We start from the raw sequence: 19,750 nt of genomic DNA, 5'->3' as shown, positions 1-19,750 counted from the left end.
CTGTCTACAAAGGTCAGGTAATGAATCAATAATGGTCTTCAGCTGTGTGTGTGTGTGTGTGTGTGTGTGTGTGTGTGTGTGTGTGTGTGTGTGTGTGTGTGTGTGTGTGTGTGTGTGTGTGTGTGTGTGTGTGTGTGTGTGTGTGTGTGTGTGTGTGTGTGTGTTGCGTGCGTGCATGCATCCTTGATCGCTGGTGATTGTGACAGTTTATACCATGGGGCCTAAACTCAGTTCCCGGAGGGCTGCAGCCCAGCTGAGTTTGTTCCCACCCAGCTTCAACATATTTATCTGTAGATTTTTAACAAGCCTGAAGGACTCAATTAGTTTGATCAGAAGTGTTTAATTATGATTAAAGCTGAACTGTGCAAAGTTGTGACCCTCTGTAATATATCCAGTGGTGTTCGAATACTCATTACTGTAATTGAGTAGCTTTTTTTCAGAAATTGTAATTTATTAAGTAGTTTTAAAAATGTGTACTTTTACTTTCCTTTGAGTACATTTTAGTCATGTATCTGTACTTTTACTCCACTAGCCTACTTTCCTTTAACTACTTTTTTTTTTCTTGTCTATGGGGATTAGAAAAATCTGTCCAGTGATTCCTTTCCAATCAAATCGCACAGAGAAGGTAAATCACATCATAATGAGCTACTTCAAGAAGACATGGGCAATTTATAATTGCAGCAAACTATTTGGAAGCATTAATGGTGTCCTAGAAAATGTCCAAAATCTTTACATGCAATGACCCAGAGATGCAGATCACTGATGAGAAGATGATGGATGCTTACTTTGTGATGACCGAAATGGCCTTGAACACCCAATAGGCACAGGACGTCAATATGACATCAGATTGACGTTGTACCCCGTGCTGTGGGGACATTGCATTTTGTTTGGAAATGAAAATGAGGTTGAAGTCAGAACCCAATGTCATGCCAACGTCAATGTCCAACCTAAAATAAACTAAATATCAATGACTATTGATGGTACAGCTTGATATTGTGTGGGTGTCACCACCATGACGTCTATCAGATGTTGGATTTTGGTTGCCATACCTGACGAATTAATTTCAGTATTTGACATCAGAATGCCGTTGGTTTAAGATGGTGGCTCGACGTTGGATTTTGGTCACTTTCCAACACAACCTCAAATCTACTGCTACTGCTAATCTAGTGCTCTATTACAGTAATTAACTAGCAACACTGTTTTCTACGAGTATTCTACTGTAAAAAAGCCTGCTATGGTTTAACAGTATTTAAAAAAATAGATGCTATTATTATTGCAAGATATGATTGAAGTAAAAATAGACTACTGAAAGCAGCCCAACCAAAAGAGCTATGAAATCAAAAGAAGAGACCATAGGAAATAATGTAATAAACATTAATGGAAAATAATGGAAAATATGATACAAATTAAATGAGTGATTCTGATGTTTGGTCTGTGTTTGTATCAGCAGAAAAGGCTTTGTTGGCCCTGACGGTGTGCCACGACCATACAGTAAATATAAACTTAAATTTTTAGCCTTTCAGTAAAGAATGCGGTGTCGATTTAACTGATGGTATACCTTTTCTCAGTTTCATGGCTTTACAATTATAATTGAATGTTCATTCATTTTCTTTTCGGCTTAGTCCCTTTATTAATCCAGGGTCGCCACAGCAGAATGAACCGCCAACTTATTCAGCATGTTTTTTATGCAACCATCTCTGGGAAACATCCACATACACTCATTCACACTCATACACTACGATCAATGTAGCCTACCCAATTCACCTGTCTTTGGTGGAAAACACCCAGAGGAAACCCACGCGTATGCAGGGAGAACATGCAAACTCCACACAGAAACGCCAACTGACCCAGCTGAGGCTCGAACCATTGACCTTCTTGCTGTGAGGCAACAGCACTACTGTGCCACTGCATCGCCCAGGATTGAATGTAATGTTTGCAATGCACTGTTCTTCAAGTTTAAAGTATTGCGTTGAAGATGAATTGTTTTTTTCTCTTTCTTTTTAGTATCTTTTTCTCTCAAGGGACAGAGAGCTCAGCAAACACAGAACAGCTGCAATTTATTATGCACCCACAAAATCTTGAGACTCAATAAACATCTTTTATGTGAATCTTCAATATATATATATATATATATATATATATATATATATATATATATATATATATATATATATATATATATAGGTACAGTAAGTCAGAATTATTAGCCTCCCTTTGATTTTTTTTCTTTTTTAAATATTTTCAAATGATGTATAACAGAGCTAGGAAATTTTCATAGTAGGTCTGATAATGTTTTGTCTTCTGGAGAAAGTCTTATTTGTTTTATTTCAGCTAGAATAAAAGCCGTTATTAATTTTTTAAACACCATTTTAAGATCAAAATTATTTGCCCCTTTAAGCTATATATTTTACTATAGTCTACAGAACAAACCATCATGATACAATAACTTGCCTAATTACCCTAACCTGCCTAGTTAACCTAATTAACCTAGTTAAGCCTTTAAATATCACTTTAAGCTGTATAGAAGTGTCTTGAATATGTAGTCAAATATTATTTACTGTCATCATGGCAAAGATAAAATAAATCAGTTATTAGAGACAAGTTATTAAAACTATTATGTTTAGAAATGTGTTGAAAAAAATCTCTCAATTAAACAGAAATTGGGGAAGAAATAAACAGAGGAGGCTAATAATTCTGACTTCAACTGTATATGCGTGTGTTACTTTAAATACCTTTTTGATCACCTAATTAATTATTGCAGGTGATTGGAATCTTCTGTTTTTTCTTGACAAAAAAAAGTTTATCCAGTCTTTTTCCATGCAATTTGCTACAGTAGTAGTCAGGGGTCAAGAGGGCTAAAGCAAAAAAAATAATAATAATAATAATTATACTACATTTGGATGTTCACTGACTGTAATAATAACATTCAACGTAACAAAAACTCCTCATAATCTGCTAATGAAAATGATTTCATTAGAATCCAAAATTAATGATATATGAATCATGCCAGTTGCATAACTAAACAATGAGAAGCCAAGTCATGGATGATAAACACACAACATCAATTGACGATCCAAATATATGACTTCACAATGTTTCAGGAAACACATAATACTGAGGTACAGCTTAAGGTACATCTATTTAAGAATGACATAGCCTTAGAAAAGTTTGAGGAAAGTTTTCATCCCACAAAGTTTCCATGCATCCTGAATGTTGTCTCCAAGAAATAGCGAGGTCAGGAAATCAAAATGATCCTAGTTTATCAATAGTTTATCATTCAGGATTCTGCTGTTTAGCTGCTTGTTTTCAGCTTAATAAAAATGTGTTTTGTCAACATGTCAATAGTGTGAAAATTTAAAATTCAATATGCTGAAGTGAATTACATTTGTCACATTGCTCTACATAATCTGAAGGGAATTATTTACCTAAACTAATATGCTATATTTTGAAAAGAGTTTATTACTAAAATACTCTAGATTTAAAAAAAAAAAAAAAAGATGACATGTTTCGCATGGTATATGATTATTTTGATGCGAATTTTCCTTTTTTGGTAGTTCCTTACTAAAAGAAAAAGATAATACACTTTTTTCAAAGTTTTTTACTTTAATAAATAACTATGACCATTTATTAAAAAATAACCAATTACTTTTTTATCACAAAAGTAACATCTATAAAGTTAACATATTATTTGGGGAAAAAATAAGGATGATATGTTAAATATAAATTTTAACAAAAAAAATAGCATTACTATTGATAACAATACTAATAGCCTACTAATAGTAATTAGTATTAATTCTACAAGTAGCTCTCAATAACAATATATTTTTTTACAAATATTAATAAGAAACTACAACTGTCTTAAATTAGCTATCTTGCTTAGTTAATTTAGCTTGTTAGATTTTGTGGTTATGTGTTATTAATACTTTAGGTTATTCTAAAGTGTTACCCATGTTTTTGTTATTTTCATGTTGTTTTGTTAAAACATATTTATAATAAACACACACACACACAAACACACACACAAACACACACACACACACACACACACACACACACACACACACACACACACACACACACACACACACACACACACACACACACACATATATATATATATATATATAATTTTAAACATTCTTAGAAAATTGTCAAAAACAAGCATTGAAACAAGGATACTGTAGTGTAAATAATTTAAAACACTAGATTAAGTCCAAACATTTAATGAAAATCTTTGTTTTATTTTATTAATTATTATTTTTTTCATTATTTATTATTTTTATTTTATTTAAGCTATTTTTATTAGGTTATATTAATAGATTTTTCTTTTCATTAAGACACACAAAATCTTATCTAGGCCAAATCACTTTTGAATAAAAAATAGTGACAGCATTATATGACAGTAATTCTAACATTGGTTGTGATGGTGGCAGTTTTATCTTCAGTAGATCCAAATATTTCATATAGTCTACTGGTGTGTGATCATGAAGTGGATTTAAAATGACAAAGGATTTTGTAAACCAGCTGACGTCTAATGTCGCATTGTGCTGCTTTTGACTACTGGGGTAAAGGCACACAAGTGACCGTTGCAGGTAAGTTCTTAACTTTTTTTCAACTCTTTTAGTAGCCTCTAGCCTATTTTAAATTTAAGAAAAACATATTGTGCAGACAAAACTACTTGAATACAGGAATGGGAATACTGTTTATGTTGTTGGGAACATCTGCATCGATAATTTATTATTTGTATTTGGTTATTGCACGGAAATTATATCATTATAACCTTTAGACTATTTTTATAGTAAATTCAACTTAATCAAAGATTTAATTTAACCTACACAAACTTCTTAAAGCTTGAATAGCCCATGCATAACCTAAAAAGGTATGTAGGCTATAGTAGTAACACAGAGAAATGTAAGAATATTCAGATGGGGGGAAACTATTGTTTTATTAGTATGTCTATGAATTAGATTAAGGCTTTATTAATGTAAAAGTAAAGCATTTTTTTTTTTTGCTTTATTTGAGTTTAATTACCTTGTGAGGTGCAGTAGTCTAAAAGGACAAAATATAAGATCTTGTACAGCTGATAGAAATAATGTAATGCTGTGAGCTACTTCGACTTCTTCTTTGACTACTGGGGTAGAGGGACGCAGGTGACCGTGACAAGTAAGTTATTTTTGCTTCCATTTGAATTTGCTATTTCATATTAATATCTGTAACTTTTTCTTTTAAGTTAGGCCCTAGCATCTTTGTGATCTGTTAGTAATAGACCTTTGAGTCTATTGAAATCACTTTGGCATAGCCTTATGTGTGGCATAGCCTACAGACTTCTGAAATTTCTTGTCAAAAAATTTAAACGAAATGCCCTTCTTTGGGTCATTTGTCATGAAGGCAATTTTTTAGGAAGTGATTATAGGCTGTTTATTATTTCCCTGTATTTTTTCAGAGTGTTTTATTTCTATAAATTATGCAAACAATGTTTCAGTCTTGTTACTTACTCCTTGTTACTCACTAATTGCAATCTGAAAATGCTAGCTTATTTGTTAATTTACTTATTTGTTTGTTTATTTAAAGTCATTCAATCCTCCAAATGTTCTACTGTGCTAATTTTTCACTGTTAGTGCGAACTAGAACCATGTTGAGTTTAAATATTGGTGCGAAAATAGTGTTATAGCCTATTTATTACAGTACTTCGGCTAAATACAGCCTATAGCATAAAGATGATTTAGTGTTGTGATTGGTTAAACATTTACAATTCCGATGCAAAAAAGCTCTAGCCTAATTGCCTTCTGAAATTTTCATTTATTTTTTTTCCTCTGGCTGTTGTATGGGTTCAGTAATTTTATGTCAACGAACAGGTTCAGTTAATTTCAAGTTTTTTAAGTTTTATTTTTTATGTAAAAAAGTGACAATGCTAAATGCCAATTCGAGACAAAAGTTTCAGGCCGCTTTTAAAGATTTTGGTAGCACTTTACAGTACAGGTGCACTAATATGCATTTTATAGTGCTAATTAATGCACAGATAATCATGAGTTAATGTATGTGTTAAAGTAATGAAGAAATAAATTATTTATTAATGAGAACTGCACGAGCAACAAATTACATTCTATATAATTCATACATGTAACCAAATTGCCATAGGCCTACACTAAAATGTGTTGTTGTTGTTTTTTGGACTTGCAAATGAAGATAGCATAATAATTTTACAAGTAATCCTACTTTGTATATCTTGTATCTTATCTGTTTATTTACAATCTTATTTTGTGTTTTTTTTTTTACTTCAAAATGCAACGATTAATTCAATACTTGATTGTTTTTTTTATTTTATTTATTGTGCTTAAAAATAAGTAAATTCAAAATAGCTAGGCCTGATTAATATATAGAGAGGGCTTCGTAATCTATTGAACTAAAGCAAAAAAATAAATTACATACACAAGTAGAATTTACTTCACAAAGCTAGGAAATCGCATGCTCTCTTGGATTAAAATGTAATTTAATTCAGTTTGATTCACATAAAATTAAAGAAAACATGTAACCACTTTGCACTTATTTGTGTATTTGACAGGATGTCAGTAGAGACAAACGAAACAATAAAACTGTGAATTCTCAAGTAATCTTAACTTAAACATTTCTAAATAATAATTATGATTAGGTTTTTACTAGCAAAGTTTTGAAGTGAGTTCTGAGTGGAAATACTTTCCAAGCTTTTTAAAGAACCCTGCACCACATTTTTTTCAGCGTAATGTAATAACATATTTTTAAACTAATGATGCATGTAAATTCATGTCAATTATAATAAAAGTCAAATAATAGTTAAACTTCCAGTTGTCTGCTTTAATTAATCATTAGAAAATGCTTTAAGGCAGGGGTTCTCAACTTTTTGCAGTTGGGGCCCCAGTGCACGGAATGGTTCTGCATGGAGTCAAAAAGAACAGGCATTTTTTGCAGCTAGTGCATCGCTTCGCGAACCATGAAATGTCTCCATTTCACATGTAGAGCTATTCTGAATGCGAGCAGCTAGGCCACGCTCACGCCCCGTCATTGCCTGCGCACCATCTGTGCATAGGCCAAAGCATCGATTCCAAGCCAAACCATTTTCACAGATAAAAATATCGAGGACATTGGAAATGGCTTCTCCTGTAGTATGTGACTAAAAAGGCCGGCAACGCAAATACCTGACATAGGTAAGGAGCTGTGCCTGCCTAGCAATATCAGTGGATTCGTCTAGCTGCAGCGCATAGTAAGGACTATTTTTAACGAACTCATTGGACTTGTCTACAATTCTCCTAGCAACTGTGTGGACAGCGGTACTGCACCGAGTTTGGCTGCTGCATTATCGCCTATATCATTACTCTGCACATGCAAAATGAAAGTCTCACCAATTGTATGTGGTTTACATCAAATGAAGAATATAAAAAACAAATACTACAGTTTCGGACTCGGTCAGGGTACAAGGACCTTAAACCTTGCTTCTCAAGGAGAAATCAAACAAATTAACGCCATTTTGTAAAGTCTATGAACGCAGCACACACAAATAAACTAAAAACTTTATTCACTCTTCACAGCCTTTAAATATTGCTATATCAGCACATTTAACCATTAATCCATCCTCAATATACAACAATGAAAAAAAGACAGCACCATAGGCTACTATAATTAATATTATTTATTTTTCTTTCTTTGTTTTTTCCAAGTGTTTTGCTTATGCGGAATTTATAAATGTAAAATATCATTAATGTTTCTTATTCTGTATTTTTGTCTTTTACCCCATTTAGATGAAACTCTCACAGCACCAGTTGTGTTCAAAATGTCTCAGTGTAGTTCTTCTACTGATTCCTTAATTATTGGATGTCTGGCCTCTGAGTTTTCACCGGATTCAGTAAACTTCAGATGGAGTAGTAATGGAAATGAAATTAAAAACGTCACCCAGCATTCTACAGCAAACAATCTAAAATTCAGCTACATCACCATTACCAAAAAGCAACGATACCAAAGTGACATAATGTGCACAGCAGATCATCCATCAAAAACAGTCAACGAAACATTTAGTACAGGTAATGACAGACATTAACATGTTGACCATAACATTACTGCACAAATATGCTGTTGAGGTATAAAGTAAAAATATACATTTAAAAAAAAATGTTTTGTTTAATGTGTCTAAGCAAAAAATAAAAAATAAATGATTCTTTATAGATCCAACCCTGAGTTTGGTTCTTGTACCGACTGAGAAAAATACATTTGCCATGTGTGTTATTGAGGATTTCTACACTGAAAACATCACTGTACGGTGGAAAGAAAATAACATATACAAACAGAGCCAGACAAATCTGGAGTACAAACTGAACATGAATGGTCTTCACACAGCTCTAAGTCTTTATAAATTAAACGAGATTGTGATTCCAAACACTGAGTATACCTGTGAGGTCTCACACAGAGGAAAAACATTTCATAAAACACAGAACTTTACAGGTAAATCATCTTCCGTTTTAAATGCACACATGAATATGCTCATCTAAACTTTTTACAGTTCAAACATACACATAAATCCAGACTATACATTAAAATACATTTCTTTTTCCATCTTTAGCTAAATTCAGACTGATGCTGAAGCCACCAATGGTGAGAGAAATGTTCATCAATAACAGAATTGTCTTGCAAGCTGTTGTTTCTGGAGATTTGTCGACTGCAGTGAAAAAAGCTTCAGTGTCATGCAAAATGGACAATGTGCCTATAAATAGTGTGAGCCAGGAAAATGAGTCACAACACGTAAAAATTTATAATGTTCCAGTTGATACAACGAAATGGTTTAATGGTGGAAAAGTCACCTGTACCACCCGGGACACGCTTAATAACAAAGACATTAAGCAGGAGATCTATTTTAATAAAGGAGGTAAGCCAATGTAAATCTTCAGTGTAATCACCTTTTTGATTCTCTGTTTATTCACAGATTATGATAAAAGAGATGAAAAACAATGACTTCACTATCACTGTTCGGAGCATTTTTACTCTCTTAAAGCTTAGACTGGCTTGATATACAATTATTATTAATTAATTTGATAATATTCTGATTGACTGTTGAATCTTTATCATTTTCTCCAATTCAGATGGACAGAAACCCAGTGTTAAAATTTACAAACCTGATGATATCAACACAGAGCAAATCTCTCATGTGTGTGAAGTCTCCAGCCCTAACCTTGGTGATGTCTATATCATGTGGAAAGTGAACAATGTGTACACAGAGGGAAAATCTAGTGATCCCATCCAGCAACAGGGCTCCACATCTGTTGTCAGCATTCTTACAATCTCAAAAAAAGAGTATGAGAGTGTCAAAACCACCATCAACTGTGCTGTTGTACACGCCAACATGAAGAATACAGCATCTCCATTACTAGGATCAACCAGCAAAAGTAAACAGACAGAATCAAAAGTTTGTGCATGTGATTATGATCCTTAACTAACATTTGTCTGTTGTTGTGTGCATTTGCTAGTGTTTTTGCTTCCTATGTTGCTCACCCGTTAGATTAAGTATTGTTGATGTTTTTTGTGCATTTGTCTGTCTGTGTCACAATACATGGGTCAAACTTTATTACACCTAAAACTATATGACTGCATAAAAAATAATTGTGAATAAATATGTGGTCAGTGTAATGCCATAGTGTAATAAAACAATAGTGTTCAAGAGCAAAAATAATTCTGGCCTGTGTAAATGTGATACTTTTCTTAAAACTATTCTTGTGTGTTTTGTCTTGTGTTTACTGCACCTCTGTAGCCTTTATGTGTTCTGAAATAACATTCATATTTGATTTCGTTCCATATTCTATTAACTAAATGTTTTAAATTTGAAACAAAATTTTGATTTAAGCTTTTATGTTGTTTCACAATAAATCTTTGTGTTTGCATGACTAAGTCCTGCGCTTCTGTGCTTTGCTTTCTGGTCTTGTTTTATTGTGTGATTAGAAAAACATGATACACTGCACAAAAAGCACATAAAAGTAGTAAAAGCACATACAGTAGTAATTTTCAAATGTGACTCATAATCATCAGTAAACACTGACATTTACAATCAATGCCTCATGTACATGTCTTGTGAGGACAATATTTTAAAGTGCATTTACAGCATATTAGTTTCAGTAGTAAGTTACTTGATAAGTGCATCTTAAAGTTTAAATATTGAGAATATTTTATAACATATTTAGGGTAATATAGTGAAAATGATTAAGAAAAAACACAAATCTATATTTGTCTTCTTCTGTGTGTGATCGTATTCATTTTGTTTGTTCCTCAGCATATTTGTCTGCAAATGTCACTGGTAAAATTGTTTATGTGGCACTAACAAGCATAATAATACTTTCTATAAACTGAAGATGACTGATAAACGCTGTAGTAAATATTTTGCACGTTGTGCTTACTGTACACAGGATTTATTTGTGTGTTTGTTTCAGAGGAACCTCCTGAGCCAGAGACAGGTTTTGCTCTTCACTGCAATGAAGATGTTCTGGAAGAGGACGAGTTTAGAAGTCTCTGGTCCACTGCTACATCATTCATCTTCCTTTTCCTCTTCTCTCTGACCTACAGCGCTGTGCTCAGCCTCTTCAAGGTAAGATTGGTATCAACACATCAAGAGTTTATACAAGGAGATGCCTTTTTTGATTTATTGTGTTATTCATGCTGCAACTGATATTAAGGCTCACCTTTTGTTTGTGTATGTGATTTGTTTTATAATTATGTATTATTAAATTTTTTTTTTCTCTTCCAGATGAAGCAGTGACGGTTTGTTGAAAGAGCTTGTAAAAAATAACTCCAAAATTATAATTTATGCTTCCTAGAAACTCAGAATATTTCTGCAGATTTTCTGTAGGTTTCAGTTGTTGTATTTGAATATTATGTCTCTGGAGAGCCGCCACTGCAGATGCTCAATAAACAGGGCACAGGTGCAAACTGTTCTCAAGGAATGTTTTACATAATAATAGCTTATATGCTTTAGCCTTGTAATATAATTTAAAACAAGCTTGATTAGCAACAGTTTGCCATACTGTACAATTAAAAAAAAATTGTTTTCTTTGAGAATTAAATTTATTCGCATCCTCTTCATGTGTAGGCTACATGTCTACAACACTTAAAATTTCTATGTTACATTACGTGTTTTAAAATAGTGTTGCTTAAGAATTTGGAATGTTGCAATAAAACTTTAAAAATAATAATGATAATTAAAATAATAATGTTACTGGTTACATGCAAAACGTCTCTGTTTACTTTGACTAAGAGCTCTCGGGGGAATTTCAGTATGTCTGTTTTAGATATATTATAAAAAGTCTTATCAATTTTGTATATGGGGCATTGCTTTCTTCCTATTTTTCCTTACATATTCTGAAGTGAAACTACATTCATGTTGATGATGACAACTCTTATAAATATTAAAATTTAAAATCAAATAATCAAACAAGAATTTTAGTTTAGTATTAGTACAATTGATTTTACACCTTCAAGGTGATTATCCAATAAGCTGTTCTCTGGATAAAAAGCAATATATTTACTTTCTGTAGTATTTTAATTTCTGACATTTTAGAAATGTATTTTTGGAGCACATTATATCTTTTTGTGCAGTGTTTTTTATTTCTTTGCACATACCTTGATATCAGACTCCAAAATTGTAGAAATGCATAATATAAGGCAAAAAAATAAAAATAAAAAATGATCATGGAAATATGCAGGTTCATCTGTGGACAAATTTAGTGCTGATACAAATTACTGTATTTGGCAGATGCTAATTTTTAATGACTGAAGAAGTTTGATCTGATTTTAAATCACATAAACATTGTGTTTGTGTTAAAATGTTGTTTTTGTAAAGACATTAAAAATAAAAATAAACAACAACAAAAAACAAAAACATAATAGACATTAAATCAGCCCAACTAGACATTAAAGGACAATATTATTACACTATTTACTAATAAACTTGTAAAAAGCAAAATTGCATTTTTTTTTAAAGTTTGTAGCTTTTTTAGCCCTATATTAACCATTGCATTTAAGCGGCTTTTCTCTTTGTGCTCTTTATTAAAAATCTCACGATTAAATAAGACTTGGATTCTCTGAAAATATTGTGCATGGCATGTATAGGTATGAAGCATGCCCAACATGGTGAATGCTGAAAGTTGCGCACACTGCCAGGTAATGCCAATGAGGATTCTGGAGCGAAGGCTTTGGTTGGTGGCATCTTCCAAGGATGATCTGGTACTCTCTGCCATCCTTCTTTTGTCTAAAGACACCAAATCCTCTCAAATCCAAGATCTTGCTTTGTGGGGGGATATCAGAGAGCTGACGGTGAACGGTGATGAGATGATAGGGGATGAGGAGGTGGATGAGGAGATGCTAGCTCGTCTCCTCCAAGATGAGCTGGTTGATGAGGAGGAGAACAGGTAAAGCTTGCTTCCCGAGCTTTAGCTCCCAACAAAACAACTGCTTCCCATTCTGCTAGATTGTGTTACAAAGGAGAAGTGCTCATAGGATAAACCCTTTACTAACCGTATGCCCATCAAGGGTTACTTGTCAACTTGCTAGAGTGGTCCAACTAGTTATTAGGTTTAGGAGGCAAACTTTAATGGGCAAAACGTTTTCACACAGGGCTAGTTAGTTTTGTATATATATCCATTTTTTTTTACTACATTTTTTATTCCTTTGATTATCTGAAACATTAAAGTGTGACACATATGCAAAAAAAAATCAAAATAAAATTAAAAATCAATAAAATTAGAAATCATTATGTGCTGTAGATATAACTGGATCCTGTCTTACATTTTCAACATTACATTGTCAAATATTAAATGTTTAGCTACTTAAATCTCACATTTTGACTGTTAAATCTGAGGAGAATTTGTGCTAGCCTACTCTAAATTGTATCGATATTCTTGTATGTCTTTTGACTTGATTTTGACAATTATGTGTGGTCTTAGACTGCTGGTCAGCTCAGATGAGGAAATGTGCAAGTGTTTTGAGACTCTGAAACAACGAGTCAGTTTTTACACTTAGACAAACTAGTGCACAAAAATGCTCTAAAAAGTATTATTCATTAACATCAAGTAATTGCAGGCTGGTGGAGGATTAAATGCAAATCTGTTATCTATGTTCCTTATAAGTTGTTTGTCCTGTTGAAGCGTCTTTGTTCATTGTTTATGTGGTCCTCGTGGAGGAGAATCATCAGAAATGACAACAATAATCAACTCACTCCTGCTGTTATTAAATGACTTGTTTATCAATAAATAATAAGAACTCAATCATGTAATTAATTCTAACAAACACATTACAGCTTGTTTCTATGCACATACATACATAAACTCTGTTTATGCAGCATTTGATATTTGTTCAAAGAAATAAATGTTCAAAATATATCACTGGTGTGGGACTTTTTAAAAGGTACAGCATATTAGCACATAAAGAGTCCATAAGTTACCTAAAATTATTAGTGCATAAAAAGTGAATTTATACTGTTTATATTTTATTTTATTTATTTGTACAAGAATACAAACATATTAGAATAAAACAGACTAAGCAAGTCCAAGTAAAAGACAAAGTAAAATTTCACAGGGCACTTACAGGATTTTGCATTTGAGTTCTTCATATATATATTAGGGATGTAACGGTATCAGAATTTCACGGTACGGTGATACCTCTGTATGAATGTCACGGTACGGTATTTATTGAATCATTTACAGGAAAAAACAAAACTTATGAAAATACTCCAAAAAAGAGTATGTGAAAAAAAAGTGTCAATGACATACAAATTAGCCATCTATCTGTAAGCTTTGAAACAGGAACTTCAATTTTAATAACAAAAAATTAATAAACCATGTAAAAAAAATAAAGTTTCAATTTAGTATTGTTGAAAACTCATCACATTCAACATTTAATCACTCACTCACTTAGATAGAGATGGGTTTAAAGGAAAATTATCATATAAATATAATCTGGTAAAAGCTGGTATCTCTGGGTATTTACAATGTCCCCTGCAACAGAAAAAAACCCTCTCATTTGGGACTAAGGTTTCTGGGACAAGAGAGATATGACTTGGCCCAGGTTGACAGCAGTGGGTAAAGTTGTGCATTGTCTTTCCCCCACTTGAGAGGACAAACCATGAGTAAGATAGAAGTCTCATGTCTGCATCAATCTGAACAGTGTGCTGACAACACCGCTATTCAGTACGCGCGCGACAACACAGCTGATAAGAACTCGTGCGCGACAACACAGCTGATAAGAACTCGCGCGACAACACAGCTGATAAGAACTCGCGCGACAACACCGCTATTCAGTACGCGCGCGACAACACCGCTGATAAGAACTCGCGCGACAACACCGCTATTCAGTACGCGCGCCGCGACAACACCCGCTTTAGAGTTTTCCAGCTCTTTTTCATCCCCGCTTCTAGCAGCACACTCCATTTCCGCATTACTGGATCTGTAGCGACAACAGACCGCAAGGGATGATGGTCAAGCATGGGCTGATGGGAATTGTAGTTTTCGCTACCTCCCGTTTGCTTCATTCGCCTAAGCAAATTCTCTCAGAAGACCTATAGTTTTACCGAGTCATGCGACTTCGGTAATATCGATAAAAATTAATATTGCAGTATGACGGTACAATACCGTTACATCCCTAATATATATATATATATATATGTGTGTGTGTGTGTGTGTGTGTGTGTGTGTGTGTGTGTATATATATATATATATATATATATATATATATATATATATATATATATATATATATATATATATGAACAATGTATCTATGTGTTTCTTTTTTAAATATTTCCCAAATGATGTTTAACAGAGCAAGGACATTGTCGGATAATATTTTTTCTTCTGGAGAAAGTCTTATTTGTTTTATTTCGGCTAGAATAAAAGCAGTTTTTAATTTTTTAAAAATCATTTTAGGGACAAAATGATTAGCCCCTTAAAGCAAATTGTTTTTTTTTTTTTTTGATAGTCTACTGAACAAACCATCGTTATACAATAACTTGCCTAATTACCCTAACCTGCCTAGTTCACCTTAACCTAGTGAAGCCTTTAAATGTCACTTTAAGCTGTATAGAAGTGTCTTGAAAAATATCAAGTTAAATATTATTTACTGTCATCATGACAAAGATAAAATAAATCAGTTATTAGAAATAGGTTTTTAAAACTATTATGCTTAGAAATGTGCTGAAACAATCTTCCCTCCATTAAACAGGAATTGGGGTAAAAAAAATAAACAGGAGCGCTAATAATTCAGGGGGGCTAATAATTCTGACTTCAACTGTATATACCAATACACACTGTTTAGTGTGATTTCTGGACTCTCCCTTGCCTGGCTGCACTGGATCAGTCAGAAACCATAAAAGGCCTGGAGTGGAATGGGCACATTGATAGTGGTATGGAAAAGTAACATTTTACAACAGCAAAAGTGATTTCTGCAAAACAGTTCAGGATTTTTGCACTCATGTAACTAGTTGGGGTGGCAGTAGACCCATACAAATATTTAAGTAATTATGGAGATCTATAATTCCAGATGTTCATAAGATTATAAATATAGTTGTATGTAGAACATTGAGATAATATCCCATTAATTATTTCTAGATTGTGATGACTGCTCTATTATAGAAAAAGATGACATGATGTTATGGCAAGGTACTTATAAGATAACTGACTTTGTTTTAGCTTAACTTCCCATAGTTTGCTGTTAAACAAGAGAGTGCAGCCTTCAGGGGTGTCTTTTTTCGAAGAACTGAAAATCAATTGTTAAAACCTAAGTAATATTAGTATAATATTTACCAGTTCAATATCCTTTACAAATACAGCATACAGTGTCACACACACACACACACACACACACACACACACACACACACACACACGTACACACACACACACACACACACACGCACACGTACACACACACACACGTACACACACACACACACACACACGTACACACACACACAGACACACACTTTTATGATATTTGTTATGGACATATTATGCTTGAACATATAGGGTTGAGGCACAGTAAGAGAACATAATACAAAAACCCCAGTGCTATGAGACTTTGAGACTGTATGAGAATAACGTAATAAAATGTCAGATATTGGACTGAAATATATTTTTATTCGCTGTGTATGCTACGGAAGTCCTAAGAGGCAATGCATTCAAATATTTTTCTCTCCTTTAGTTGTGATCTCGACATAACAAAAGTGAGTGAAAATTAAGTTGTTAATTGTCCAGTGGCTTAGCGCAATCTGCATGGGCCCACCAGCAAGCATTAAGGTGGGGCTTCTATGTACTCAAGAAGTGTGTGAAAGAATCTAAAAAGCATTTTACCTTTAAAATGTCCATAAAAATGTCCTTTTCTTTATTATTATTATTATTTATTTATTATTTTTCTGGTCAAAGTTCACAGAGTAAATTCCTATTAGATGCCTGACTTCAGAGCTGAAAATATTAAGCTTGTAAAGCCTGTCTGGCTGTGGTAAAATTGATTAAACTAATCAATATAAAAATTGCACTGGCACAATGGATGATTTTGTCATTAACAGCAAAAAACAAATATAAGCTAGGCTACTTTATAAGACATAACTCGTAAATATTTTAGTTTTGTTTTGGCTACCAGTTTGTGTTTTGCCTTTTTGTTTTGGCTGCTGAAAGGAAGTGGGCATTGAACACAATTCCTTTCACCTTAAATGTTTTTCGTTATTCTTTTTTATTTTGTAGGCAACTGACAGACAAAAAAAATATTACAATTAAAATATAAATTATACCAAACGAAATCAAAATGTTTCAATAAAAAATTATGAAATTCCCAAAATAATTTTCTCGCACATGAATTATTAGGCATATATTTCTCTTAAGGAGTTGTCGCTTCATGGATGAATTGTCGCTGTGCTTTTGAGATAATTTAGAAAATAGATGAAATATTTTCAGGTCTTTATAAAACAAATATTTGCATTTTAACACAACCCATGGTAAATCCAGTAAATCTAGAGAAATTTTACATTTTAAGTTGGCCTACTCTGTACTGTAGCTGTTAAGTTAATATTCAAACAAGTGCCTGTAAGATTGTCATGCAATAAAGCATTCATAAACGCTAGGGAATAAAGAAAACAGAGAGAACAATATTTCAATGTGAAAATTACTGTTTAAAAAATAAAATGTGCATTTTGCCTGTGTGTTTGTGAGATAATCACTTGGTTTGATGACTAAATTGACAATTAAAAAAAAGTCAAACTAAAAACAAAACATTAAATCAATAATTAAATAACCCAAACTTTGTTGTATTTTGAAAAACGAGAAAATAATATTGCTAAAAGCAAAGGCAGTGCCTGCAGGCTTAGTTAAGAATGACACGACTGTAGTTTTTGCACTCATTTGTTTCACGGTGACTGGGAGACACACGGTGATTTATGAAGTCCCATGCAAATACCTATAACATTATGGAGATTGTGTTGTTCAGCTGTATATATTTAATCTTAAGAAAAAAATATTAAGACGTGTATGATGTTGCAGCGACTCTTGTCATGACCTATTTTACTTAATTTGACTAGTTTAGTTAAATAAATAAATATGTTATGCTAGGCTTATAACAGATTTTATTTTGGGTTTACGCTCCATTACAAGCACATAGGGAATCTATCTAATTGCAAATTAAATGTAAAATACCAGGCACCTTCAGCTAAAATTTACCCGTCCTGAAAATATCTTCTTTTGCAAATACTAGTTAGCCTACAATAATACACAATACGTAAACTACAATTACACACACGCACACACGCGCACGCACACACGCGCGCGCGCGCGCGCACACACACACACACACACACGCGCGCGCGCACACGCGCACACGCACACGCACAAACACACACACACACCATTATTATTACGAAATGGAGCTATTACATCTATAAGTAGTCTATATATGTTACAACATTCCAATGACTTTACAAATGTCAATATATTTGTCCACATGCAAAAATATGTATTTGTTTGATTCTAAGAAAAAAAGTAAAAAATGTTATCAGACATTTATAGAACGAAACTAATAACAGCATTTTACTCAAACACAATACATTTAGTAAATGAATAGAAACTGAATGTTCCATTGCTGAATAAAATCTCATTGGTTAAAAGCTCTAATATAAAAATAGACTGATAAGCAGGGCAACCAAAAGAGCTATGAAATGAAGAGAACCGACTATAGGAAATAATGTAATAAACATCAATGGAAATAATGAAAAATAATAGAGAAATATGATACAAATTAAATGGGTGATTCTGATGTTTGGTCTGTGTTTGTGCCAGCAGAGAAGGCTTTGTTGGCCCTGACGGCGTGCCACAGCCATTTAGTAAATATAAAACTTCAGTGTTTAACATTACAGTAAAGAATGCAGTATTTAATTGATGTTGTACCTTTTCTAAGCTTAATAGGTTTACAATTGAATAAAGTTTGCAATACATTGTTCCTCGAGTTTAAGGTATTTCGTTGAAGATGAATTGTTTTTTCCTCTTTCATTCTTGTTTCTTTTTCTCTCAAGGGACAGAGAGCTCAACAATTTATTATGCACCCACGAAATCTTGAGACCAAATAAACACCTTTTATGTGAATCTTCAACTACATAATTAAATTCATATCCATCTTCTCTCATGGTTACAGTATGTATAATTACATTTATTTAATACAATTTATTTATAGTTTGTTTTTAATTATGTTCTCGCTCCAAATTTTATCTGACTCCAGTTTAAGGTTTGTGTTAAATTTAGACTGTTTATAATTAAAACTGATCACAATTTATTGATTATAAATAAATGTAAATATATATTACTTTAAATAACACATTGTTTGTTATTCGTTCATTGGGGACAAATTATTGCAGGGGACTGGTACCTTGACAAAAAAGTTTATCCAGTCTTTTTCCATGAAAGTTGCTACAGTAGACAGGGGTCAAGAGGGCTACTAAATGATACTACAGTTGGATGTTCACTGGCCATAACAATAACATGCAAGGTAATAAAGACACCTCATAATCTGCTAATCTAAATTATTTAATTAGAATTCAAAATTAATCATATATGAATCACATATGCAAGTTACATAACTAAACAATGAGAAGCCAATTCATAGATGACAAACACATAACATCAGTTGACGATCCAAATATATGACTTCAGAATGTTTCAGGAAACACATATTACTAAGGTACAGCTTAAGGTACAATTTAAGAATGACAAAGCCTAATAATGAGGGTTTCAGGAAACGCAGCCCTGACCATCCCACAAAGTTTCCATGTTGTCTCCAGGAAATAAGGAGGTCAGGAAATCAAAATGGTCTTAGTTCATCATTAGTTTATCATTCAAGATTCTGCTGTTTAGCTGCTCGTTTTCTATTCAATAAAAATGTATTTTGTCAACCTGTCAATAGTGTAAAAAATTCTAATTCAATATGCTGAAATGAATTAAATTTGTCACATTGCTCTACATAATCAGATGGAAATTGTTTATCCAAAATAATATGCTTAATTTTGAAAACAGTTTATTGCTAAAATACTTTAAAAATTTTGATTACATGTTTTTTATATGATACATTATGTTTTATGTGATTTTGTTCTTTATTTAGTAGTTCCTTGTTTCTCTATTTAGTACTAAAGAAAACGATAATACACTTTGCGAACTATGATCATTTAATAAAGAATAACCAATTAATTTCTACTCACAAAAGTAACATCTATAAA

General features: G+C 32.8%; 2 protein-coding genes across 5 annotated transcripts in view; both read left to right on the top strand.

The window, feature by feature from the left end:
- The window catches only part of LOC137489848 (immunoglobulin gamma-1 heavy chain), an 84,326-nt gene extending 70,949 nt beyond the window's left edge, over positions 1-13,377 (top strand). For 2 of the 4 annotated variants that reach the window (XM_087244774.1, XM_087244771.1), the window contains exons 3-9: positions 5,108-5,163; positions 7,773-8,051; positions 8,194-8,469; positions 8,588-8,890; positions 9,105-9,407; positions 10,443-10,597; positions 10,757-13,377. In XM_087244774.1, coding sequence (XP_087100900.1) covers positions 7,805-8,051; positions 8,194-8,469; positions 8,588-8,890; positions 9,105-9,407; positions 10,443-10,597; positions 10,757-10,768 — 1,296 coding nt within the window. In that variant the 5' untranslated portion in view covers positions 5,108-5,163; positions 7,773-7,804 and the 3' untranslated portion in view covers positions 10,769-13,377. Of the gene's footprint in view, positions 1-4,471; positions 4,593-5,107; positions 5,164-7,772; positions 8,052-8,193; positions 8,470-8,587; positions 8,891-9,104; positions 9,408-10,442; positions 10,598-10,756 lie in introns of those variants that run through there. The other 2 variants (XM_087244772.1, XM_087244773.1) reach the window with 2 other exon arrangements.
- The window catches only part of LOC141375059 (uncharacterized), an 86,872-nt gene that overhangs the window by 21,966 nt on the left and 45,156 nt on the right, over positions 1-19,750 (top strand). The window lies entirely within an intron of this gene.

Source organism: Danio rerio, chromosome 3, assembly GCF_052040795.2.
Source record: "Danio rerio strain M-AB ecotype USA chromosome 3, GRCz13ab, whole genome shotgun sequence".
In the NCBI taxonomy this organism is placed as follows: domain Eukaryota; kingdom Metazoa; phylum Chordata; class Actinopteri; order Cypriniformes; family Danionidae; genus Danio; species Danio rerio.
The sequence above is the reverse complement of the archived record's forward strand: the minus strand, read 5'-3'. Positions and strand labels throughout refer to the sequence as shown.